This window comes from Megalops cyprinoides, chromosome 6, assembly GCF_013368585.1.
Source record: "Megalops cyprinoides isolate fMegCyp1 chromosome 6, fMegCyp1.pri, whole genome shotgun sequence".
Classification (NCBI taxonomy): Eukaryota; Metazoa; Chordata; class Actinopteri; order Elopiformes; family Megalopidae; genus Megalops; species Megalops cyprinoides.
In genome coordinates, this window is record NC_050588.1 from 20,827,583 (window position 1) to 20,855,465 (window position 27,883).

The 27,883-nt window shown below is 40.4% G+C and overlaps 1 protein-coding gene across 4 annotated transcripts; it reads left to right on the plus strand.

Annotated features, from left to right (window-relative positions):
* Positions 1-7,521: 7,521 nt before the first annotated feature.
* On the plus strand, positions 7,522-27,853 carry gata2a (GATA binding protein 2a). Of its 4 annotated transcripts, none has more exons than XM_036530551.1 (6): positions 7,522-7,872; positions 14,826-15,284; positions 16,518-17,096; positions 21,989-22,146; positions 25,766-25,891; positions 26,876-27,853. In XM_036530551.1, the coding sequence occupies exons 2-6, from the start codon at positions 15,059-15,061 to the stop codon at positions 27,170-27,172; spliced, it is 1,386 nt and encodes a 461-aa protein (XP_036386444.1). In that variant the 5' UTR covers positions 7,522-7,872; positions 14,826-15,058; the 3' UTR covers positions 27,173-27,853. The 4 variants fall into 4 exon arrangements, with proteins under 4 accessions (XP_036386444.1, XP_036386443.1, XP_036386445.1 ...); XM_036530550.1 differs by lacking the exon at positions 7,522-7,872 and adding an exon at positions 14,282-14,523; XM_036530552.1 differs by lacking the exon at positions 7,522-7,872 and adding an exon at positions 14,282-14,523 and having other exon boundaries at positions 22,001-22,146.
* Positions 27,854-27,883: the final 30 nt, after the last annotated feature.

Genomic DNA, 27,883 nt, shown 5'->3' on the forward strand with positions numbered 1-27,883 from the left:
TTTTTAATTATTAGGACTTAGCATTTACCGTTTCTTGAGCTCATAAAACGTAATTGCATACATTCAATAGTTGTCACTGATTTGAGTGTCGTGTACACTAGATGTCACTATCCGCTAGCATATGTCACAAATCCCATACGCCGTTACTCCCGCACGTCACAACTTCTAGCCCATAATCATGACCTACAGCCTAGAAGAACATGATGGATTTCTCTGCGTCGAAATAAATAATAATTGCAGTCCTCGGGCTTGTGCTTTGTGGTTGTGTTTTTGAAAATGTTTATTAGGTGTACTCGCGGAATGATTTTTGGTGCTATTTTTCATGGTCTGTTGGTGCTATTTTCCAAAAAAAAAAGAAGAAGAAAAAGAAACAAAACATAATTAAATAAATTAAACCACCAAACCGAAATTACACGATGAGGTGTACGTGTGCACTCATGACAAGGTTCAAAATACAAGCTTTCGTGACTTTGCGTTTGACCTTTCTGGAAAAAAACGAGCTAATCCCGGAATATAATAGACTCCGGTGGAGATATGGAAAACTGCTGCTCCGTTATCTAGGTTGCCTGGGCGACCATCAGAGTGCCGGGCCAGAGCAGATACTTCGTTATTAAACGGGGAGTTTGTGTATATTGGAAAATACAGCTTTTTGTCATAAGTGACACTCAGAGCCGTTAATACATAATGTTCTTCGCTCGATAATAAATGGAAGTCTCTCCCCCTCATACACGGTACCTTTTGTCATTATTCTTTGCTGCCAAAGAGTGAAGGCATTTTTTTCCAAAGATGTTGCTCTAAGCGGCAAATTGGCATTCGTTTTGTTGCCACACTGAGTTAGCTGCTAGTAGCACTCCTTGCTCCTTGTTTGTAATGAAGATAGGCTATAGCCTACGTAAATGTACCTATAAGCTCAAATGACTTTTATATCTTAAATTCTGTGCACACTCAGGCGGTGTGCTTTTCGCTAATGAATTAAAAATCTGATAATGTTCACCATGCAATATGTTGGCTTGTACTGACTTCATAGGCTTAATAAATTGGAATGAGCAAATGAACAGAGAACAGTTTTTTTTCAAGTGATAAGGATTTTTACTACTACTACTACTACTATTACTACTACTACTACTACTACTACTACTACTACTAATAATAATAATAATAATAATAATCGTCATCATCATCATCATTCGATGTATTATTTTGATCAGAAATGTCCAACAGCAATAGAATCAAAAAATGTTTGAACTGAGGACAGCCGCAAAAGCACCGCAATTTTGACTTTGATTTGTTGGATTGTATGTTGGCGGGCAGTATAAAAAAGTCTTATATTGCGCTCAAAATTATTTGCTTTTCAGTCAGTAACTTTTCACTTCAGGATATGACTTGACATTATGTTTTCTGTTATTTCTTTTTGAGTTTAGCCTTTTTGAGTTTTGGTTCAGTAGCTAGTGTTTGTGAATGTTTTTTGCTGTTCGCATTATTATTATTATTATTATAGTATTGCATATATCTCACGAAAACCCGAAATTATGGAAAGCCGATATCCCCAAATACAGCGCCGAAACTGTCTAAAACTCAGCATTAAATTTAAAATTAAACCTAAAAGTCGACAGTAGGAATTTTGTGTAATAATACCACTACTAAAGTAACTGCTGCCGCTGCTTCTCGTACTACTAGGTTACTAATATAAGAACGAACAAGTGTGGGCTCCTGGACACAGCGGTGGATACATGGATAGCTATAAATGATAAATTCACACGATAACAACACTGTAACTTTCAAATGCCAGATTCACTTGGATGCTGTAACTAAACTTAAGAATATGCAAAACATTTTAAAAGTGTTTAAAGTTCAAGGTATTCAAGGTGTCCAGCCGCAGCATGCACCACGCACGCACACACACACACACACACACAGAGAGAGAGAGAGAGAGACCTTGTTAGATCATTACAACGGCTAATTACAGTCCATACAAATTTGTGACGGAATAATGGTGCACATGCGTACGCCTACAGTTGAAGATCAATGCGTCACACCTCTCACACTATCATGTTTAGATAAGGATTTACATAACAAAATCTTTCAGTACCCTCAATTTGCTTGTTGAAACGATCGAGGGGAACGAGATGAGTAACAAAGTGGGACAACGTAAAATCATTCATTGTGAATCGCGGTTATTCTTCTTTCATCAGTGAGTTGTATAGGCGTAATCAAAAGTAAGCTATTATGTCGTAACCATGATATTCATAATTTACTCGTGAACCAAAATGCACTTACATGCAAGGAAAGGCGTGAAAAAAACTGTCAGGTAAAAATCTGTCCCCTGTACACTGAGCAGGGTGCAACCGCAGCAATGCAATTACACATTACGTTTCGCAAAGAACATATTAACAATGTGGTTCATTTTTCTCAACGGCCCAACTAGGGCCACATAATTAAAGAGAAAAAATTGAGACAAAACATAAGTGAACCACCACTAGTAAATCACAGTTACAGCAATAAAAAATACATAACTTCGAGACATCAATGAGCCTATAAAGACTGGATGCGTAAGAATTACCGTCGCTTCCACACATCGAAAACTCGGTGAAATGGACTGACAATCATACGGGTTGTTTGTCAATCGGTCGTTCCACTTGAATCAAAAACAGTGAATAGAATTCTTGCACATTGCCAATGCATACATTTTAAAATACCTTTATCACGAATCAAATAACACATAGACATTCTAGTTAACCCCAAGTTCACAACTGTAAACGAATCAAGTGCATTATCTAAAATATTAAGTCTTCCAATAGTCAATATAAACCCATAAAAACAAATTCAGACCACATTGGCCTGCACACAAGAGCACGTTAAACGAATAAATATTTCTCTGGCCCGGCCCCTATCTGTCTCTATCAACCTGCGAGATCTTCTCAAGTAAATGATGCATTAGATGCATTCAGTGTATTTGTTGTGTGAGTTTGAAAAGGCGGTGATAATCTGGGAGTGAGAGATAAGAAACGCCATTTATTCGGCAACACTTTGGAGCCTATTTCTAGCTCCGATCCGCCCCAGTCTCCCGACACCTCCAGCAGCTCACTGATAACGATTAGGCTATTTATTATCTTCACAAAGAACAAAGATTAGCTACTGCCGATGAAAAATTACCCCTCGATGGTAATAATCAAAAGAAGGAGGATCCAGGGATCCAATGAGCATATTTTTTAACACCCCCCCCCCCCCCAACCAACCTCCGCCGCATCATATACACATGTCTATAAAATAAGTACTGAAATGGAACTTGCTCCGTCACTGTCTCTCAAACTGACTGTGTTCACCTAATAAACAATAGAAGAAGAGAAGAAGAAGACGAAGAAGAAGAAGAAGCGGGAGACGATTAACATATGATTTTGTCACTAAATGTACTGAGGTACCAACTTCCTGGCGGCTTCTTAAAATCTCTTCCCAGAAAAAAAATCCCAAAAATTTACCTTTGCGCACACAAATGCATGAGCACAAACATTGGCATTAAACTTCCTATGTTTACATTGCGAAGTTTAACGAACAATTTATTTGTCAATGCAATTACAGTGGCCTACTCAATAAAATGTACAAAAAATCTGGCGATGTGCGTCTGTGTACATGTGTGCAAAAATAAATTCAAAAAAAGCAAAAAGGGGAGAATGATGACCAGTAGGCCTTGCTAGCGTGATAAATTTAAAGTATTTCCTAATGCGGTCTCTAGATAGAAGTGGATGTTTGGTACAGATAAGGTTTTATCGCGCGCACATCAAGAGCGCGCTGTTCTCTTCCCCGTGCCAGATCTCAGAGCTCAAGCTGAACGCTGCTCATACCAAAACCGATTCCAGCTTATTACCATGCGCATTGGCTTCAAATGCATACTTAAATAAAAAAGAAAAAAACCTGCTAGTTCTCTTAGCAATATTTGTCCACAATGAGTCGGCCTCGTAAAATACGAAAATAATGCATTGAATGAACATTAATTAAAACTCACAATAATGACAAACTGGACAATGTGAATAACACAACCACCGTTAAATAAGAGTATTAAATATCATTATCGCTGTCGCCATCATTATCATCGCAGCAGCTGCATCATTACACCATGTTTAGTTAGAGCTTTCCTTTTACATTAGTATTTTAAGACAAATTGAAATAGTATCATCGTGGATGGATCCTGTGAAACACCGTGGTTGTGTGAGAATTATGTAAGGGTTCTGGAGACAGATTTACGAGTTCATTTGAAATTGGAGAGTCGAGTCGCGTAGACAGCTGACAGGAGGCCAGCACAAAAGATGCAAGAGGATCACAATGACACGCGCTTGTAAAGATATTGTACTGATGCAAATGAAGACGAAAGGACGAAAGTGGTCATTATATTCATGTAAACACACAGTGCACTAAATGTGCATGCACCAAAGAAATACCAAGAAATTGTTACTTTGCACCAAAAATGGTGTCAATCTCGAGCATCCCACCGAAGTTTGACGAATAGTCGTACTCCTCTTACACCGAGGGAGAGGCGTTTAAGAAGAAAATGACACGAAAGAAAAAAGAATATTAGAAAAACACATGGGCCATGGCAAGGTCACTGGCCATTCTGAAGTGCTGACAAGCGCCGATTGAAATGTGGTGCTGATAACCATTTCAACATGCGTTACGTCCACGCGCAGGGAAGCTATCTTGATAGGGAGGAGGTCCCAGTGCCTCTGCAGACATTTTGCATATTCGGGTGTCCATAGATATATATTAGACGTTTGATTTTAAAATAACATTTTAAGAGACTATGAACCAGTGGATATCCAAACATAAAAAGCAACAACAACAATGTATAATATAAACCGTCACAGTTTCCATTATAAATCCCCGTACAATACATTTTTGAGGTATGCCAGTGGCTAAAAATGTAAGAAAGCATATTCTTTACTCACGTATTCCAAGCAATAGCCAACATGACGTAAGTGTCGCGACATAGGCTATTGCATTTTTGTCCTTATACACAACACTTCGGTGCGTTTTTCAATCTGATTACCCGTCACAAGTCTTCAACTGATTCGCTCCATATGTCCAAATGCCTTAAACTATTTGACACATTATTGTGTTACATTATTTATTTACGTTGCACACACCATTGCCCAGGGCTACCCATAAGCTCACCATTGTATAGTCAGTTTTTGTACATATGAATATGTATTGCAGCAATGGACGTAAGCCTACCAATATCAAAATAGCGGTGTTGCAGCAAGGATTCTATATGCCGTTCAAACTAACCCTAAACCTATATGCAACTCCACACGACCACTAAATAACAAACCTCAGAATTCTTAAAAAACTGCCATTAACTCAACTGCAATTTAGGTAAGTGTTACCCCACTTTTCTGTACTAAAAAACAAAAGGGAAAAACAGCAACAACAAATAAATCTTCACTTTTCATTAAACTTCGTAAGCATTTAGATGTGTACTTTCTGAACTCATACAATGTCTAATTTTGAATGATTTTTGTTTCTCTGTAACAAAATTGATTATTGTTCTCCTGCAATTGTGGCTTGGCAAATAGATCTGAACAATAATAACAGACCCTCTTAACTGATTATTCTATGTAACTAATATTATGTATGTGCATATTTTATTGTGAATTATTTAACTGTTAACACCTTACTTTAAAAAAGTAGACAAATGATCAAACAATTAAGAAAAATTAGGCTATATTTTCTGTTTACTGAAAATTATTGTTAAATGCTTATTGTTGCTTGTGTAGGCACCGTTAACATATTTTTAATATTTCATGACTTTAGCCGATGCAATGGTCAGCGCTGCACTAAATTGGACTGTTTATGCCTAGGGTGTTACAATGAAGTCTCTGGGTTCGAATATTGCGAATAAGTCGAATATTGCGAATAATGAATATTACGCATGCAGTTTCTGACTTTGTCAATACGAAAGATTCTCATAGATTTCCTCCTTTCTTTTACACAGTGCTTTTCTTTTGTGTTTTTTCCTTTCTTTTTTGGGGGGTGGTAGGCTGGACTACACAAGTGGACATGGTGGTGAGATGCAGCACCCCAAGCGCTCCTGCACCTGCCCGGCTGCAGCAGGAGCGCACGAGCTATGGTCTCGTGCAGGAGATTTGGTGGGGCTTTGCATGTTTAAAAGTTGTGAGTGTGTGTGCGTGTGTGACAGAGAATGGAGTGGAGGAAGGGTATGCGGTTTTGATGGTGGGGGTGAGGAATTTCTTGGCCTCTATAGCCAACTGAATGGGCTGGGATGAAATGTGTTAAGATGAATGTGTTATATGTTGATAGTGTGTTTTTCCCCGTTGTACCTTATGTCTTAGTATAAGCATCAATCAAAACGACCCATTTGGAAAAGTCAAGGTCCAAGTTGAAAACAGAAAAGGAATGCATTTATAACATGGGGATTCAATCTCTTGTGAATAATGTGTCGCTGAGACATTACATTGTAATTTGGTGTTAGTTGTGAAGTACCACTGCAAGCAATCAAATTTACCCCACCCTCACACTTTACTTGGGACACTATGCTGTCATTGGCTCGCCAGTTTGACAATTGGAGGTCTGGGAACATAAGACACAGATAACAGTTCAAGGCTAAGCATAATTAACGATTGCTAAATGAAAACTTCAATAATTTCTTTGTAACCATTAAATCGGCCAGAGAGTAGTGTGTTCTGTCCCGTTGTTTGTTTCCAGTTCCAGTGGCCGCGTTTTAGGTTGATAGAAAACTTTGCTTTTTGGCATAGTCTCGCAGATTCTCATGGGCTTTCTGCCGAAGTGCTAAATTGGACATCTGCGAGATCAAAAAGTAGTCAATTCAACACTGTTGTCGTTGTCTTTAATGAGCGAGTCTGTGATTTTTAAACGCTGAAGACGCATACACCGCACAAACAGACCGCAATGCTGTAGATAAATTATATTATTTCACCAACCGAATTGTTCCTGTTGCCATTCCTAGGAAAGGGAACGATAAAATTACAGAAGAGCGAAAATCTCCGTAACCTCTTCTCTTTGGTGCGCGGTTGCACTTACGTAGCTCCCTGGATAGTAGGCCTATTGATACATAATCTTGATATGATATCTACCCTGTTTATTTCAGGTGCATCTTGAGAGCTCTGGGCCCCGGCATGATAAGTCGGCTCCAAGTGGAGCCACGGTGTTAGTCCTGGCCTGGCAAGGTTGCAGCCGCTCGGTTCGAATCTCATTAGAAAGGAGAGAAAGAGGCGACATAGAGTACAATCAGACTACAAGATACCGCTCCAAAGTTCCGCCCGCCTTTAGTCTGGTAAAGGATACTAGCCCCAGAGGACGATAGGTGAGGTGGAGTTGTAATCTAACGCACGCTCTATTTTTATACCTGAATTTTCCCCTCTCAAATTTAGAGAAAACCAGAAAGGGAGGGGGAGACAGACAGACAGAGAGGGAGGGAGGGAGGGAGGGAGAGAGAGAGAGAGAGAGAGAGAGAGAGAGAGAGGAATAGAGAGGAAAAAGGGAAACGGAACTCTCCCCTAGCGTTTGGTGGAGACGGGACAACAGCGGCGACTTTTTGGTTCGCGGTTCCAACACTCAAACTGGTTTATCCCGCAAAGCGCGGATGGTGTTGACGTTATTGCGCTGTCTAACCATTCATCTGGGGACAAGGCTAACTGATGAAGGACCAGTGAAAGAGCCCGGTGGAAAAAAGGTTGTCCTTTCATCAAAGTGAGACACCGTTCTTCTTGTATACACCCCCGCTGTGCTAATTCTTGAGTGGACTGGACTAGGTCTACCGCTATTGCTGATCTGAGGCGCAAAACTCCGAAGGAAGAAGAAGTAGCTATGAAGACAAATATGAAATACGCGTTACGTTTTCCGGTAAGATTCGAATCATTATTTAATCTGTTTAATACAGATTGTGATGCATTATTGTATAAGGTACAGGTCTGTATTTATTATCGGAAAATGTAGCTTACAACATTTCTTCATTTTAACGGGATCTCTCTGTCTTAAAATCTGAACGGTAGGCGATTTTTTTTCTTTTGTGGTGTTCTGTATGAGCCATTGAGTTGAACGTTAAAACGAAAAGTAATTAATTGTAGGAGGGATTACCTGCATGAACTCCGAACAAAATATTCTCAATGGGTCAAATCATCTTTCCTAACGTCAAATGTATGTTGAATGGCCGACATAAAACAAATAACATATATGAGAAATGACTTAGCTAACTACATTTAAAGATTGAATTTATGTTATGTTTTTTAGTTTCCAAATGCGAATTCAATTTCTTTCATTCTGCAAAAAGCATGAATATAACACAATTACTGCATTTTCACAATGAATGGAACGATCTTGGAAAGCAAGAAATAATTACCAGGAAAAGAAACGTGCTGTAAAATACAAATTTGTTTTCACTATCAAAAGTAGAGCAAATTTTTACTTGGGTGGCATGAGACAGGGTCCTGTCGCCAAACCATACAAAGCGGTAGACCAACACAAGCCAAGAACACTGGCACTGCGCCTCAAAGCCGCGTGCGACAGTGGCCAGGTAGGAAAATACACGATGCCGACGAACCACGGGAAACTAAAAATTATGAAGATTTAATGCGTTGTCGTCTTGATATGACTTTCATCATAATTATTTTTCGATGTTTAATTGTTTTGTGTAACCACGTTCTGGTCGATTTACAATAAATGATGTATTAACGCGTGTAATTAATATATTTGTAATACCACATTTTAGTTTACAGACCAAATAAATTTAATAAAAAGGCTTATTATGATTGTGTTGCTGTATCTTCTGATTTGTACTCGTCATGACATTAACATAAAGGGTAAGCGATAATCATCTTTGTGTTGTTAATATTACTAGCTTTGCACTCAGAAAAGCCTGTTATTCTGTTTGGGTAGGTAGTTCACGCTACAGCAGGCTTTATTCAACAGCAAACGAAGCGTTTGATGGCTAGTAGAAAACGCCTTCGTCGTTTTTCCATACATAACTGACCACCGTGCCGCTCGACACTGAGACCAGTCTTCTTCAACCCATGGCCATAAACTGCAACACTTGCTTTATATAAAATAACTTCTATTGCGTTCTATTTTATTGATGTTTATATAATATATAATTGAATGCCAGGCGAAGCCTATGTATCGGATAACGAAATGCTTTTGTAATGTTCAAGTCTCATTTTATACAAATGTGTTACATTCCCCTACAATCATCACATAAAAAGTGCCTGTGTTTGAAGTTAGTAGGCAATATTCTTTATATGTCATCAAATAAAACCAGCATATGTTGCCTCGAAAAAGAAGGAATCAAAGTTGCAGAACTGTAATTGTTATAGCCTTTTTTCTCTCCTTTCAGTATTTTCAAGGCCTGTGAGGAGGCTGATTTACCCTGGAACGGGCCAGTCATGCACTAGAATGCCCAGTTTTGGCATAATATGCAAGATGAATGAAGAAATCTTTCACATGACCGACATTTATCAACGCAAATCGTGACGTAGGCTGTAATCACAACATGCAAATTACAGATTGACTTTTCAGATTGGTCCTTTATTTTCTTGTGTGTTCCTTGATAATCTATGATGTAAATATCATTGTACACTTTCCGTTAATTCGTGTATCTTTAACAGCGTACTTACAATGATGGAATAAAACACCAATTAAGAAAAAAGATCACTTTAAAGCAGCTGGGGAGATTGCTGCTTTATCTGAAAACCTCTAAACATGTAGCCTCCTCAAAATGATTTACCACTTGTCTTTTCTGTCATACCTCCACTTTTAAAATCACCGGTAGTCCCGTTTTCACCGTTCTGTACGACAGATTGTCTGTAATCAGCACACCAGCTAAACTGAAGAACACGCCTGTTAGTCCCCTGATTTATTTCTCTCGCGTGAGTCAAGAATTCACTCAGCGGATAATAAAACCAACACGTTCCGTCAACTGCTCCTAGAGCGCTAGTTTACTTAGCTTTAGGGGCTGGGTTTGATTTCAAATGAAGCTATAACTCAAGTAGGTGTTCACGGAAGAAAACTTGAGTGGAAGCTCAAGTTCAGTGCCTGCACCCTCTATTATCAGTTCTCCTATACTATCATGCTGCACCGCGGCCATATTGTACGGTTGTATAATGTAGAGTGTATGAGAAATATATTGTTTATATAAAGAACAGAGGATTTTGGAGGAACGCAACAGAATGTAATTTACCCACCTCTGTTCATTTGCGTGTAACACTGATTTGAACGTGTACGCAACATTATATGTGTAAAGCATGTTACTTTTTTCTGCATTATACCTAGGCTATATTAGTACGGCTGTTAATGCAGTTTAGAACAAAAATAAAAGGAAAATGCCGCGAGCTATCCCGTCTCACGATCCATCTTCCCGCGCAACAGGACTCAGCGTTGTGACAGGACCCGCGATGCTGCTGCTTTCAGGGCCCTGCGCTCTATCACAATCTAATTATCCGTGAGGGAAGGACAATAATGCCGCAGCTGGTTTGTGTCACTCTCCCTCTTATCTGCGCCTGCCCTAATCCGGCCCTCGCCCTTTCCCTCGTGAACCGAGAAAGGCGATGATGCGCTGGTGCCAACAAACAAGTCCAAAAATTATATATAATCCATGTAATTCTTGTTAGTTATCGGAACGATTAGCGTAGTTCAGCATAGCGCTTTGCTTATTCGTGCACCTGCATGCTAGCTGGGAAGGAGCTAGTAGGTTGTGTAACGAAAGTGGTTGTGTTGCTACAAAATCCTGAAAGGATACAGGTGCACACGGGGAAGTGTAAACAGGGTACATCAAAACGAAATAGCAGATCGGAGGGGACTGACCACCTCTGTGAATGCCTTTTTTTTACACATTCCATCCAACTTGCTAAAGGTGAAAGCACCGTCTTTTCAGTAAGGTGCCTTCTTTAAGGACCCGTCTGATCTTATGTGTCTGACTGCATGTAGTGGACAATGGACTCAAGGGTCATATACTGTATTATCCTATGCCCATTATTTAAGTGTGTGTGTGTGTGTGTGTGTGTGTTTTATTTGTTTAGGCAGACTATAAAAATGTATAAAACTTATATATGTATAAAATTTTAAATTAGTTATGTATAAAGGGTCACCCAGTTTAAGGCTGTTTAGTAATGAAATTGGTATTAATAACAATACTGCTGTTTATGTCCCAAATACAATACACAACAATGTCCTGTTATCATACAGTGGAGAACCCATGGGATAGCGTGGTTGTAACTGGTCTCCTTGGGGGATAGGTCACTGTTTCAGCCCAAGTGATCTGTACGTTTGGCCTGGGATATGTTGGATTTCAGCATGCCAAGTGCCCTGGGTGTACAGGGTCCCGTAACGCACTTGTACCATGGATGACTTATTTGACTTTTAGACTTGGAGCTCAAAATATTAATTTGATATCATACTTTCAGAGATAATGAAATATTTCTCTGGAATTATATTGTCCAGGGGATAAATATACACCTAACGTATAAATACATTGCTTGACAATTTAAGGCAAAACTAGCCTCGCTGAAAATCTTGACAGAATTTCCAAAAACAGAATAAAATCCATCAACATACTTACAAGAAAACAACGTACAGTATATCGTATTTCTGTGAAGCTAAGGGCAAGTTAGGCCAGTGGAACCCAATCACCTTACACACACCTCGTTAAACACTCAAGTAGGAGGGGCGTACGCTTTCTTTAAATTTAATAAGCGGACACCAAAATCCCACATTAAATCTTCGGATACATCTGTTGAATATGTATATTCGAATGGTCCTCTCACTCCCCGTATATCTTTCTCTTATTATGCTCCAAGGATCCTCTCTTGATTTTTTCTTTGATGACGTCAAGGATTGGCGTCAGAGTGGCTGCTAGTCGGGGCCCTGAGCTCTCCTCAATTACTGTATGTCAATCATTTTCAGTTTCCGCCCCACACACGCTTACACACACACACACACACACACACACACACGCACACACACACACACACACTTTACATCTGCATGCAGCTGAATTACGGCAAATTCAGGATAAAGATAATGTTTTCACTGCTTTCATGTTTTATAGAAAATACGAATAATATGTAAAAAATATTACTTTTGTTTTTAGTCAACATTCTCAGTAGTTAGTTCAAATTAAATCAATTTCTTATATCATTGGAAAATATTTTTCATTTAGGCCTGCAAATACAAGAACAGGGTCCGGAGGCGGCAGTGTTGTGTACTGAATGGGCAATTAGTGAGGTACCATAACGTGGCAAAGTTTGAATCTTAGGTGGGACACAACCATTGTACCCTTGAGCAATGTTCTTAACCTCAATTGCCTCATTAAATATCTAGCTGTAAACATGGATATTATGTAAATTCAATCATCCGACGTAACCTTGGATAAGAACGACTGCAAGACAAAAATAAGACTTTTGGTGTGTCATCTTCAATATCAATATGGTTTCATTGTCAACACCCTTGACTTCCATCTGACAATCCCCACGATTTTGTTGATTCTCTCCACAATTTGCTAAATCATCATTTGCACATTGTTGAAACCATTGACCTATATCAAGTTCAATCGGTTAACATAAATTAAGGTCATCACGATTAAGCACAATGTGCACATTAACGCCTCGGAGAAAGTGATCAGGGGGCTACAACAAGGAGTCCCACGGACCGGCCGGCACGTTTATCCTGCGATTTGCGACGACATTCAATCCTACCGATTGTCACATGCTGGACAAGCAGGTTCAATGAATAAGCAGGTTCAATGAATAATTTACACTGTCGAGCCCCGAAATCGGTGATAGGCGCTAAAAGGGAATGGTATCGGGCAACATGACGGGCCGTGCTTTGTACTGGCAAGGCCAGGAGTGCGCATAGAATATATTTGTTTTGAAACGACAGCATCTTAGACTGCATTGTACTAAATAGACCACTCTATATGGCCAGAGGAACTTTGGGAAAGTTCAGCAGAGTAGGGACCGCGACTTCTGTGTAAAGCAAGAATGCACTAATGTCTCCCGGACTAAACCTTATGTTACCCGGGCACGCGCCCTAAATGTTGCCTGTGTCATATTCCTTTACGAAATTACATCAAACAACTGAAATTGAGTGGTAAATCAGATGAAGGATCTATGGGCTACACGTCGCTCGCATTATCTAATTGGAAATCAGGTTCATTGGCGACACTGTGTCTTTCAGCCTGCTGTGGCCCATCTTGCTTGTTTTGCCATAAGATAATTGTGAGCAAGAATTAACGAAGCCTTGTCAATAGCCACCAACTGGCTTTTTCAGCCTAGCTATCTCGCCCTGTCTGCGCCGACGAGAGAGAAAAATGGGCTATTAAGATGTAAAGTGGCGTTTGATCGCTCTGAGTGACAAACAGAAATGTTTTGTAAAGAGCAAGGAATGTCATGAGCATCAATTAAAAGCAATTAGACGAGCGTGACAATGGGATCCAACTTTAAAGACAGTGAAAACCTCCACCCTCATTAAATCTAGAGTTTGCTTTGTTTGTTTTACTCCTGTGTGAAAAGGTAGAACGTCAGTTTCAGGTTAGCCTGGACACCGTATACATAAAACCTTACTTCGTGCCGAACAACACAAGCACATTTAATCTTGTACATCATATGTACGATTAGAAACACATAATAAACAAATGAAAATGAATGAATGAATAACTGCTCACTTCTGCTGGCTTTAAATTATCCTTTCTGTCTCTTTAATAGTAGAAATTCTGGAAGGCAGAATAGCCTACAAAAAACCGTTTTGGAAGTGTAATACAAATTGTACGAAGTATCATATATGAGCTAAAATTTTTAAATGTGTATGATATGATACATAAATCACACGATACCAACTTAACTTGCATTTCTTGCACATTTTATTTCCGTTTTATTGAGAAATACTGCGTGGCAGGACTGTACTAAGTGACACAAGCGCCCCCTCCCCCATGCTCTCTGTGCTTTTGTCGGAGTGCGTGTGAAAAGAAGTCATTATCAGTGAGCAAGCAATTGTCCTGGCGATACTGGCCGCTGGAAAAAATATCTTAATAAATTACATAATTGATTAACATGTCTCGGGGTTTGTGCAGCAAAGGGCACCGTCCTGTCCGCGAGCCTGTGTTTTGGGTGTAAATTGAAGACCGTGGATAATCCGAGGCTGGCGTGGCCAATTGCTGCAAGGGCGCGTGTAGATTGGCTAGCGAGGTCATTGCCGAACCTTGGACCCGCCCCTGTATGCATGATATGGAATTTACTGGCGCCAGTCCTTAACAGTACATGCTGCGTGTCGCTAAATAGACCTCAGACTAACTGTTCGACGACTCAACCAGTACAGTTTAAGGCGAGTGTTTTTTTTTTTAATTGTTGATGTGCAGTCCAAAAACCTCGAATGGTAAACCGTAACACTGGACAAGGCATTTCCCGTTGGGACTTTATTTTCATGTCTGGACAAAAAGGGAAAAAAGACAAAGGATCTAACTTATATTTACTGCTACTAAATAACGGTTTGACACGTTCCGCTTTTAAGGTAAGTTAATTCTGTTGTGTAAAGAGCAGCTAGGTTTTCAGTGTACTGAGTTGTACGGAGTGTTGCTAAATGGACCTATCCCGTCCGGTTTGCCGGTTTGGTGTGGGGTGGTGGGTGAATAAATCGCATCTTCTGAGTGAAAAAAAAAAAAACAAAAACAAAACAAAAAAAAAAAAAACAGCATTATTTGTAAAAAGAACAAACACAAGGATTGCGTCCTTTCAGGAACAACCGCCTGTATACAGGCTGAGCGTGTAAGTCATGTTTGAAATGCTGATGTTTCTTTTTTGGTTTCTTCACAGGTGTCAATCATGACTCGATAAAGAGCGTGCTATGAACTTCACTTTTGTGATGATTACACGGAAACCTATAATATTAAATTATTAATCTGGACTATTAGTGAATATCTTCAACGAAGGGGAGATTTGAAGATTTACGTAGGGTTATAATTATAAGAAGAAAGAAAACAAATTCCTGGACGGGTATTTTTATAAAAGCATAATTCTTTAAGAGGGAGAAGGGTGACGATTTGGAGATGGAAGTCGCAGCAGACCAGTCTCGGTGGATGGCGCATCATCACGCCGTGCTGAACGGCCAGCACCCGGATTCGCACCATCCCGGCCTAACGCATAACTACATGGAGCCCATGGCGCAGCTACTGCCGCCAGATGAAGTTGACGTTTTCTTAAATCACCTGGATTCTCAGGGGAATCCTTATTACCCTAACTCCCGAGCCAGAGTGTCCTACAGCCAAGCACACGGTAAGACACACCATGCCAGATCACCTGACACGACCAAAGATGGCACGCGGTGTATCAAGAGCGCTTTTCGTTGTGTTTTGCGTCAGAAATAGTGCCCAGCGCTACTTCGTATTCTTTACCTTTCTCTCTGATCAGCCACAGCCATACTTTCGAAAGGTAAACTGTTTGAAAGGTGCTGAATTATTTTTTGCTGCTTCAGATTTGATACGCATCGTTGAACAAAGTTAAACCTCGATGACACTATGACATGCGTTTGTTGTTGTTTAACTGTATGTCCACGTTCTGTACGTGGGTTTGGTTAAATTTTGTTCAACCTCGGGTTCAAGTATCGGTAGAGCAGCAGTAAATAGCAAGACTGTACGCCTTGCCCCAAGCAGAGGAACAAGGCAAAGCCCTGTAAATGATTACATATAGTTAAGCTGTCGAGGAACTGTGACCAGCGCAACCAAAAATGTAACTACACTGAGGGTTTACCTTAATTTGCCCTAGCTACAACTTAGTCATCATATAGACCATATTTTCTTCATTTTGAAGCTGTATTGTTATGAATCATAACGATTCCTATTCTACTGAGAAATGCTACTGAAAAGCTGAATAAGAAAAAAAAAATCTTCAAGCAAATGACAGAGGGAAAAGGAAGTACAAGTCAGTTAACCCCTCTCGTTTGGGGCAGGGGCTCCGAGAAGAAAAAAAAGAAAGAGAGAGAGAAACACTTCCCGGATATGAAATCAAAACGAAATCGCTAATAATGTTCTTAGTATTTGTTCGGGAGCTGCGCAACTAACTGGTCTAATGGCCGTGGATAGCATGTTTCTGACACTGGCTGCCTCTGTGTTTGCGGCAGCGTCTTTACTGCGATTTTACGATTAATTGTTTTTACGCTCCCGAAAAAATACACCTCTTTAAAAATGGACGGAGCGGAATTCCGCGTAAAACTGTAAAATACTATGCACGAGATAGTTATGCAGTATTTGATTTATAATTCTTACGGTCCGGAGAAATCTACATTTCTATTCAATGTCGGGGTTATATTTTTCTAAGTCTGGATCAACAGGTGAGAAGTGCATATGTTATTCTTTGTTCATGGTTGGGCTAAACTTATTTCTTTTTATGAAACTGTGTCAGTGCACTGATATGAATGCCTGTTGACAACAAACTTTTTATGATTTACATTTCTTTATTAAAATTCTCTCGGCCATGAGAATAACCGTAATTCTTTTTAACGTTTTCCAGCTCGCCTTACAGGCAGCCAGGTTTGTCGGCCACACCTCATCCACAGTCCGGGCATCCCGTGGCTGGACAGCGGCAAGGCAGCGCTCTCAGCAGCTCACCACCACAACGCATGGGCGGTCAGCCACTTCAGTAAACCCGGGCTGCACCCCGCCAGCTCGGGCTATCCCTGTAGCAGTAGCTCCAGCACGGCCCCCGTGTCTTCCCTCACCTCTGCGTCGCACTCCAGTCCGCACCATCTCTACAGCTTTCCCCCTACCCCTCCCAAGGACGTGTCCCCAGACCCCGGAGCTGCCTCCCCGTCCTCGTCCTCCGCTAGAATGGACGAAAAGGAGTCCATAAAGTACCAAGTTTCACTCGCCGACGGGATGAAACTGGAAGGGTGCAGTCCGCTGCGCAGCAGCCTGGCTTCCATGAGCGCCCAGACGCCCTCCACACACCACCCCATCCCGACCTACCCATCGTACTCTCTGCCGACGCCGCACGATTACGGCGGCAGCTTGTTTCACCCTACCGGGCTTCTCGGTGGATCGACCTCCAGCTTCACCCCGAAGTGTAAAAACAAAACAAGGTCATGCTCAGGTGAGTTCCGTGCTTCATTGCTTCTCTAATTCAGATATTTTCAAAACAAACACAAAAAAACGGAAGAAAAATGTGTCTGAATGAGACACGTTTTAGTGTGTTTTGTCGAAAAATATGACATTTCAAAGGTTTTAAATGCGAATGTTGTGTTTTTAATGTCAACATCATGATTCGTTTCGTTAACAAACATTCCACTGAGAAAATTTGAATGCGGCGTTTAATGTGCTGGTTTCACCAGTGGTTTATAACCGCTGATATGTAAGTGGACAGTCAACGACATTAAAGCGAAAATAATGTGAGAAGCGAAAGTAAAATGTGAGAGAACATGCATATACATTTAAATTTATAAATTTCTTTTTAAACCGTTTTAAGAACGTCGATGCTCATAGTTTTTAAATTAATGTCTGTCATATAAGTCCATAATAAACTATTCCAACACTTGGGGAAATTATGCATAGGCAATATAGGTGTGAAATGTATGTTCCTTGAATAGCGATCTTTGTTGAAAAAAATCTTGTAGGCATTCAATGGCCCTGTTTTCGTGCTCACTTGCTGTAAAATAATTGCTACTAATACTAGTTCAATTCTTTAACAACTATGAGCCGAAACGACGTGCTCTTAGCTCACTGTTAAGGACATGTTATGTCAATACATGATTAATGCTGTCTTTAGTATTGATGTGCCTGCTTGTCCTACTGTTAGACTCATTTTCCTGGAGGATTATATGATGGAGTCTAACTTTGAAGGGCGTTTTCAGAAATGTTATAAAAGTATATCCACATAGACGCCAGAACATGTAACTGAATGTCTTTGAGGTTGAAATTTCCGCCTTGGGTCATCTTATCATGAGTGTTTTTACTTGTCTCAACACCCCTTATCACCTGCCGATCGAATTCGTCATCGCATGTAAACACTACGTTTTAAAAGCAGACACTTAAAGGAAGTTTTACGCAAACAAACATAATCAAGGGTCACCGACTCAAACCAGCAGCCGCATGATTTATCTCTCATGATTCCAAGAGTGAAATCCTACATTTTGTCAATTATGTTATACATGCAGATTATAAATGGCTTATTTGGCGCAATTTTATCTGTACAGAGCTCAGTAAGCGAGCTGTCACGCCGAATATGACAGGAGGTTGTATAAATTTTGAGTACTGAAATGAGCACTTTCCGACAAATTTCGTGTAGGCCTAAACTGTGAAATTCTGAATTTACAATGGAGACAAATGGAAGCAAATACAAATGAAAGTGTAAAATATTGCGCAGCCAAGGGCGGAAACTATATAGTCAAACAAACTAAATTCAACATAATCGGCAAGAAAGTATTCGAATATTTTTAATTTGATTCGACAGATTTAAAATTCAGCGTATCAGGGAAGTATCACAGCATCGATTAAAACCGAACGCTGTTTTTATTATAGTTTAATTACATACAGTATTATCTCGAAACTATAAATTGACTGCATTCATTTTGAGAATTACTTATTTTTGCTCAAGTGTAATAACTGTTTTCCATCAGAGGACCTGATTAAATAGTCTATTCTTTAAACCCCTATATCATTTTTTTAAATGCAGGCCCCGACATATGTGTCACATTTTTAAATGTGTCCCCCATATGACTTTTAGATTCAAATACGTGTGTTTTTGCTCAGCTGTAGACTGTGTCTCACGTAAGCCCAAATAATGCAGCAGTCACGACACTTCGTCTCCTGCCATATCCTGTATACCTCCCACTGAACGGGGCACTGCGTACGCTCCCCCTCCCCCCCGGCCCTAACACCAACAAACCAACGGCGGGGCACGCCATCATAGGCGACAGAGTCCTACTGTTTGTTTTCAAATGCGGCCCTTGACTATCGCACTAAGAGGGAGAAAGTGCACCGAGGATAGACTTGCACATTAACTCTAATGACCCACTAAAAATACGAATACGTATGCACTTCTAATAAGTATGGACAACTTAACTTTGTTAAGCGTTTGCTTTCTCACCTATTTTTTAACTTTTTTAAAACGGATATTATTTAACACAGACCAAATGTTAAATATAGACCAAATATAATCTAGATCGATCTGATTTATAAAATTGGAAAAATAAACACAAACTTGTAGATTTTCATGAACACCAACGCTCACCATAGGAATATCCTTTTGGCAACTGTAGTATTGGCCGAGCGTTTTCCAGAACCCGTGGTTAAGAGAGAGAAGTGAGAACTCGAGCTCCGAAAGGGGGAAGACAGGCGCCACGCGAATGCGCTGTCATTCCAGCGACCACGAGCGCTCCACTACTTAACAACTTTATCGTCTGCTTTGTTCAGATGATAGTCAATTAGACTGTTGCTGCAAGGGATCGTAAAGAATGCCGAGCAGCACTCGTGCCCAGGAAGTGCGACAGAGGCATTGAATCTGAATAGAAACTATAAAATGCTTTAGCAAGGGAAATGTGAAGCACATATAAATATATTAATGAAGAAATAAATGTATGAAAATGTATTAAAATAACGCATGTAGACTGAAATCCCTGTCTCTTTAGATTTGTAAAGATGTCTAAAAAGAAATTGTGAATACTGGATAACAGCTAGATACTGTACAACAGCAAAGAGTAGAGCTTTTAATTCCCTGACTCATGGATTTTATTGCATTTTACAAGCATTTCAGACCAAACTCATTTCCCTTTCCTAAAAGGAGAAAGCTGGTAGATCTGAGGTCATGTGCTGGTATGTTGCATAAAATGCTGGCATGGCATTTCTGGAATTGCTACACATACCTTGGTACCACTTCCTGTCAGATGAACCCCCAAGCCTCACCTCAGGCTGCCCCCTTTCAGCATATTTGCCTGTGACTTGCCAAAGTGCCAACTGCATTTATATCAATGCAATACCCATGAACATGAAAGCAGTGTTATATTGATACCTTAACCTTACCGCAGCTGAAATTGTAGCACAAAGGAAAGAGGCGAGTCAGGTTTCAAACAGCATACACTTCAAAAGATCCTTTCCATTGTTCAGAGCAGATATTGTTGTTTCTTTGTGTGTGTGTGTGTGTGTGTGCGTGTCTTGGGGGGTTGCTTGTTGACACAGAGACAGAGAACAGAACTAGAATATCTGCATTAAACAGATGCTACTGAGAATCTGAAGTGAGAGGCCTGCATTTACTTAAGACACCTCAGGTCCTTTCATTTGGACCTCAAGCATGGTGAGAAGAGATTGGAGTGAAAGATGAGAAGTAGCACAGTGTACACACATGCACACACACGGCCATGCACTCACATTCACACTCACACACACACATACACATGCAAAGGGCTGCACAAAGGAAAATGCAACAGGCTGAAAATTAGGCAATAGGTTTCAAAACAAACAAAAACAAAAAGTATCCTCTTCTAGCTTTTCAAAACAAGCTCAGAGAAATGTGTATTTATGGGAGGAACCCAACAGAGACAGTTCCTTCAGACTACTGCATTTCATAATCAGCTTAAGTGGGGTGGACAATGCAAGAAGCCCTGGATGTACTCATGCAATGTCATTCAGAAGCTTTGTAGCTGCACACTAAACCTTGGGACACTGATTTCAGGCTGTTTTGGCAAGTTGTGCATTGGATATGTCAAATATACATATACATGGATTTCTGTATCTGCACTGCAACGTAAGACATGTCCTGAGCCCTAGTTCACCTGCAACAATTCAGCCATGGCAGCCAAGATTGTCATATATGTGTCCAAATCAGAATAACAAAGCTCAAGTGATTTTGGGCTCAGTCTGTGTGTTGTCCACTCTGCTGATATACAGATAACCAACTGTCTTGTTAGGAGTAAAACAAAGTTGGGTGATCACCCAGACCATGATCCCATTTACTGCTGCCATTTGTATTTTGCTGTTGGTCAGTGCATGTCCACCAGCCACTGCATCGTACAAATTTGGACATCAGTGTTTTACAGACCTGTGCTTTTGTAGACCTCAAATACATCAACAGTGGATGCTGTCTTACTGTGTGACAACCTGGAACCAGAAGTTCAGTCCAACTACCTTTTCCTTAACTTTGAGTAACTACTTTAAGGAAGTGTTACGTTTATTCCTTTCTTGATCATCAGCTTGCTCTTGGTGGTCACTGAGATTAATGAAAATGGGAAAAATATAATCATTAGTGACAACTAAGGAGAAAGCAACAAAGTAGCTAGAATAAATGGTACCCATAATCATTCTCTCTCTCTTTCTCTCTCTCTCTCACGCACGCACGCCCCCACACACACACACACACCAACCACTGGACCCAGTAAAAACCAAACTGTTGTCGAGCAACATAACCCAAACCAAATGAAGAAAACCCAGGGGTGCTGGTTGACACTGTTTTTCTAGGAACCCACAGACAGTTAAACACACATTCGTCTACACATTAGTTTCTAAACAAACTTACCTAAAAGCACATTATTTATGATTGGCACTCTGTGCAATAAAAAAGAATTTTAAAATCCAAATGAACACGAGAGTTTAATGCAGAAATTGTTCTGTCTTATTACTTCTACATCCTCTCTTCTGTCACACTCATTTCAATACCTGTGATTCTCCAAATGATAGTGTAACTCTGATGAAGTTTGTCCTTTTCACATGCATGTTTAATCTCTACCTGGACATACAAACATGTTTTCAGCAGGGTGTCTGTGAATATATTTAGTTACAGGTATAATCAAACTGGCTGATATGACAAAATGGAAACAACAAATTTGAGGAAGAGAATGCAGCCTAATGGCCTGACCATGTGTCGCAACACCTGAACAGTGCTGTTATCTGTGATATTTGAAGGTCTGAGTGCCATCCACTACTGTACCTGTGTTTAGCTGCCCAGATGCTTTACTTCTTAATTTTATAAATGTCCCTTTGCTCTTCTCCCACCTGTATGCTTCTTAGAGGGGCGTGAGTGCGTGAACTGCGGTGCCACCTCCACACCTCTGTGGCGTCGGGACGGGACCGGACACTACCTCTGCAACGCCTGTGGGCTGTACCACAAGATGAACGGCCAGAACCGACCTCTTATCAAGCCCAAACGGAGACTGGTGAGTGGCTCGACCAAAAGTGCTGTCTCTGAAAAGAGGGGTAAATACGAACACAAGTGGAGACTGTAAACACAATTCCAGGAAAAGTTATATTTTCCCGATCAGCTTCCAGGAATTGTGCTCCTGGCTCACCCATAGTGATCCCGTACACAACCTGCTACCATCGGCATTGTTACAGCTATCATTATCGGTGCTACTTCTAATACTGACACTGATACCAACACTGGTCCCGCTTTCATGATCACTGCTCGACTGTGAAATACAACAGATGAAAGGGCACTGTTCAGGGGCCATGACTATTTTTCGCCATTTATAGGTAATGTGAAGGGACTCTGAGGGAACTTCTCGGTCCATTGGTCAGTCAGTGATGTTCACTGCTATTTCTAGGAAGCAAAAAAAGCACTAGAACAGTGATTTATACCATAGTCTATGCTGTTTCAACGTTCTGTCTTTACTCATACTTTACTCCTGCTCTAAGTTGTGCTTCAGTTGTAGTGTAAGATATATCACTGTCACTGTTTTTGTTGAAAAGTTAACCCAGTCTTTTCCATTTACTTGTATATGGGGTTAATTTAAATCTGGATAAATACTATTGAAATGTAACTGGCCACCAGACGTAATGTTTCACGACTGATAATAGAACACAGCCCTTTTTCCTCCATGTGCGGATTGTTTCCCATAATTTGTGGCGCAATGAAACACTGTAAGTAAAGGTGTGCTATCTGGTAAAGATCATCAGATGTCTCAGTTTACAAATCAGTTATCCCCCCGCCCCCCCCGGACAATGAAAAATTTCGTCGACGTTACTATGAAGTACGTCGTGCCATCCACATTATTTGTATGGCATATTTGCTAAAGCTTACGAAATCTATTAACAGATACCTGCACGTGTCAACTGATGGTCCCCTGAAAGAGGGAAAGAGTATTTGAATAATCAACAATTTGATATAAGCGTAAATTTACACAAACAAACAAAAAGTATGGCTTCATTAATTCAGTGTGTTTTTAGGAAAATAAAGCAGATTCGGAGAAACCGAACGTGCAAATAATTTGAAATAAAAATATAAAAATAAAATATCAGCGGCATGTAAATATTAAATCTAAATATTAAAGTACCAAGCCAGTAAACAGCAATTCGTGAACAGAAATTTGAAACAAGTAGACAGACCATTTTAAATTCGACGAAAATGTTAGCAAGCTATTAAACAGTTTTTCGTGTAGTTGGTTGGCTAGTTTTGTAAGGAAGCTCATGCCATTGAGCTTTTCGTGTTGCATATAGCTTAATAAATTGTTTCAACGATAAATTGAACAACGGGTGGTGTTTGTTGTTATCAGTGTTTCGCATTGTTATGCGTACCTACAGTGATGATGATGATGATGATGATATCACTAACCAGCTATATGTGTGCGAGATTGGGTTTCTAAGAGGATAAAGGCGCTGCTAGGAACTAACTCAATCACGTCAAGGCATTAATTACAACATTTGCAGATTATTATCTTCCTATTCTCAGAAAATGTATAGAATCATCTTAGCTTTAAAGAACGGTTAAACATTAGAATCGATACTTGTTCATAGTCGGCGCTATTGGGTTAGGCTATGAAGGTGATACCTTAACACGCCATATCTGTCTTTATTTTAATGTCTCCGAAATATCTTGGCTAAACGGGAAAAGCAACACCTAGTTTTCTGTGAAATACTTTTGATTTATCTGAGTCAAAACGCTGAGTTCACAACGGTTACAAAAAAAACACCTATATTTCATCTGCAGACAACCTTTTTTTAGCCATTCACTTGTCCGGTGGTAAGAAAACTCTCTAAATCTGCGACAAGGTGAAGCATTCTTTTAAAATCAAACCATCTCTTCAGAGATTTTCAACCTTTCCATTGCAAAATGAAGAGTCCTTGATTTGTAATATCTGGACACGCAAGTAACGACTTTGACAACCGCAAATCTGAACAACCGAGACTGTTGCGCATGCACCAGGTAGCCTATATACATTTCTATAACGAGTTCAGTGGTTGATTTGGTGTATTTTGTTTCCCTATTCCCTGGGACAAATATAATCGATTATCATTTTAACCACGTTAATTTAATTTTTATAATAATCAAAGTATTATCAATAATAAAGGAAAATCACTGGAAGTAAACTCCCACAGTATGACCCCATTTTTCCCTACTTCGTTCTCTAGTCCATATTTTCCATGTAGTCAGTCATCGTAGCTTTATACATTTTCTGCCCAAGTGTTTTCAGAGCTCTTTCAAAGGCCATCCAGTTGTTTCCTATCCGGACATCTGCTCCGGACCGATAAGGAAGTGGGGCTCGCGCGTGTTTCCGTCATCAGCAGACTGCGCTGAATTGTCTGTAGCCCTGGCTGGCCAGACTTTGACATACACTGTAAAGTGATTATCACAACACTGGGACCCAGTTGTGTGTTGAGAAAGAACGTGAGGGGTGTTGGGGGAATGGGGAAATAAATGGATTTATGTTCTGGCTCTCTTGTTTTTCAAGGTCGATGCGTACTGCACTCATGTGCTGGAATGCGCGTGTTTTTGTTGTTGTCTGCTTTCGCCTTTATTTAAATTGGGCCAGCGTTCTCCAGCGCTTGTTTTTAATTGTGTGATTTAATTCTACACCAGCGCCTAGCAATGACGAAGATGACGGTATAAAGTCTGCTCTGAAAAGGGGGGAAACACGCCACATGCTTGGCTGGAGGCTGTGTATTGTGCATCTGTAAATGTTTCTTATTAAGTGTGAAAAATTGATCTAGTATGCACCTTTAGTGTTTTAACCCTCCTCACCACCCCCCACATGCAGCTGATCATACTTAATACTCAATACATATATATAATATATATATATAGAAAAATGCGTGAATTGATGATATATGTAATACGCCATTTCATTACATGAACACAAATAAGGGAACCAAAAAAAAAAAAAAAACCCAAAACATAAAAAGCACTAGTTTTGTAGCTTGTTTTCTAATTTCATTTGCTTTTTGTAAACATGAAACAGAATGGAAAACTGAATTAAACTTGTATAAATGTAAGGTATTTAATTAAAACAATACACAGGCTTTGGCCTGTAAGCTATTTCATGTGCTTAACAGGAAGGCTCTTGCTTTGATGTCGTTTGGGGATCATTTGGATACGCTGACTGTTGCAAAATATACAGAGAGACAGAGAGACTCAACACTCTACACCCCAAATAAGCCAACAGCACTTTCTTATCCCATGTTTACCAAGGAAATGCATGTACCGTTTAATATCTGAACGGAGGAAGAAGGGGTGGGGTAGTTGATCTAGTTTCTAGTACATGGACTCCATACCGAGAGACAGCAAATTATCGTTACATCTTGGTTCAATTTCAAAGGAAATTTAAATGGTGAATTAAACAAACCGCTCATGTGGACATAAAAGTACAAATCCAATTAATTTAAGAAAGAATTAATACAAAAGTCTAGGCTATGTTGGTGAATTAATTTCATCCTGCATGGTACTTTTTAAAAATGTGTGCTTCAGAGCACAATTAAGACACAAGGCCTTGCCTGTAGCTGAACTTGGTAGCTTACTTATTCAGTAATGTATTCAAATAATCTATTTATTTTCTCCCCCAGTCTGCTGCGAGACGAGCCGGCACCTGCTGCGCCAATTGTCAGACAACCACTACCACTCTCTGGAGGCGCAATGGGAATGGCGACCCGGTGTGCAACGCCTGCGGGCTCTACTACAAACTACACAACGTAAGTAGCCTGCAACTGACGGCAAAGTGTGTGTGTGTGTGTGTGTGTGTGACTTGGTCAAGTGGGCGGACAGCTTGCATTGATTACTGTGAGGACAACGAGACAAGGACGCAGAGCTTGCTTAGTTAAATCAAGCACAGTCCGGTGGCTGCCCCCCCCCCCCCTTCATTCTTTTTGTGTCAATTGGGGCGTTATCCCCTGGAGAGATTGGAGGGTGGAACTGTCATTCCAGCAACGGTTTCTGTTTTACTAACGTAGAGCTGTTTGAAAGTAGACTCCTGACATTCAGTGTGCTTTCCATCCCACGGTTGGCTACCCCGAGTGAGAGTAAATTGGTTTGTCTGAGAAAAGAATCAATAGCAAATGCGTCAAGCTACTTGTGGCAGCAGTAGGAGCTTACTGTTATAAAGCATGCTCCCGTTACTTGGCTGTGTAAATTTTAATTTGACAAAAGCTCCATGTTTAGTCATTTTTGCACAGCTCTCCACCCAGAGTAACCCACATGTGGGCTAAAACAATTGGTTCTGCTTGAGCGCACAAAAGTAAAAAAAAAAAAAAAAAAAAAACTAGCTGTAGGCCTAACAGAAAGGCATTTCTACCGGTGCACAGTCCCACTTGGCAGTTAGTGGCAGAAAACAATTAGCTAAAAAATAAACATCTCAGTAGGTCAGCAAGAGGTGAGCAAAGTGTAGGGTGTCACATAATCGAACATAAATAATTTCAGATAGCATGAATTTTAGTCAGGACTAACAGCATTTTTAGTTTAAGTTGTGCCTGAAAATGTAAATATTAATGCAAGCTATAGCAATGCAAATGAGTATTCAATGAGCACTTGAATTGAACCCCCACCCCAAAAGGGTTTTAGGTCAACTCTAAATGTTCCGGCACAGGACCAGCCCATAGAGATAATGTCAGCCACAGTCTCACGCAGATGAAGTGACCCATGTTGCATATAGTTCTCTAACCTCTGCTCATGTTGTCCAGGTGAATCGCCCTTTGACCATGAAGAAAGAGGGCATCCAGACCCGAAACCGCAAGATGTCCAACAAGTCCAAGAAAAGTAAGAGGATTGGGGAATTATTCGAGGAGCCGTCCAAGTGCTTGCACGACAAGACCTCACCCTACAGCGCCGCCGCCCTGGCTGGTCACATGCCCCACATGGGTCACCTGCCACCCTTCAGCCATTCTGGACACATGCTACCCACACCCACCCCCATTCACCCCTCCTTCGCCCACCCGCACCATTCTAGCAGGTCACCGCCCTGGGCGGAGCCTCACTGATGCCCCACCCCACCCCAGGCTACTCACCCCCACGGCCTCCTCTTCACAGCTGGAAGAGAGGAGTGGGCAGGGCTCTCTTTTCCTTTTTCTCTGAAGAGGGGGAAGAACATTTCTTTCTTCTTTTTTTAATGAAACCAGATTGTAATCTGCCCCCTTTCGAATGGACCAAGAAGAGGGCAAAGTTAAAGACACATGTTCAGCGTTCTGTTTTCCTGGACAAAAGGGAGGGTCGGTAAACAAAAGGAACTTTGGTATTTTTTCACCCCCCCCCAAAGGATAGGTATTGATACTGTGGGTTGTAGAACTGAACTTTATTTTCCAGATTTTTGTAACTTGGTACCACCTCAGATGCGAGGCTACGAGGATATGGCTGCCTACCCTATCACCCTCTGTGTGACCACGCCCAATGAATTACTGCCATTCTTCCCCATTTCCTGGACCAGGAACTGGTGTAGTCACATCTGTAAAAACTGTGAATATTCTGAATGCCAGGAGAGTCCATAACTATTGTTAACTATATTATATATATATATGCTGGATTACTGATCATGGACTTCACATATTTTTTAAAGGACATTATGAAAAAAAGAAGCAAGCAAAAAGTTTATGAATCCTAATTTTAAAAGTTTATTATTGTTATTGTTATTATTATTGTTATTGAGATAATTTATTTTCACTGTTTTTAAGTTTTTTCTTTCTTCAAAACACAGG

What these genes read in the sequence shown, in the direction of transcription:
- gata2a (XM_036530551.1), top strand. Translation starts at nt 15,059, where the DNA reads ATGGAAGTCGCAGCAGACCAGTCTCGGTGGATGGCGCATCATCACGCC. An exon ending in TCAAGCCCAAACGGAGACTG is followed by an intron (nt 22,147 to 25,765) that starts GTGAGTGGCTCG and finishes TTTCTCCCCCAG; the next exon opens with TCTGCTGCGAGACGAGCCGG. An exon ending in TCTACTACAAACTACACAAC is followed by an intron (nt 25,892 to 26,875) that starts GTAAGTAGCCTG and finishes CATGTTGTCCAG; the next exon opens with GTGAATCGCCCTTTGACCAT.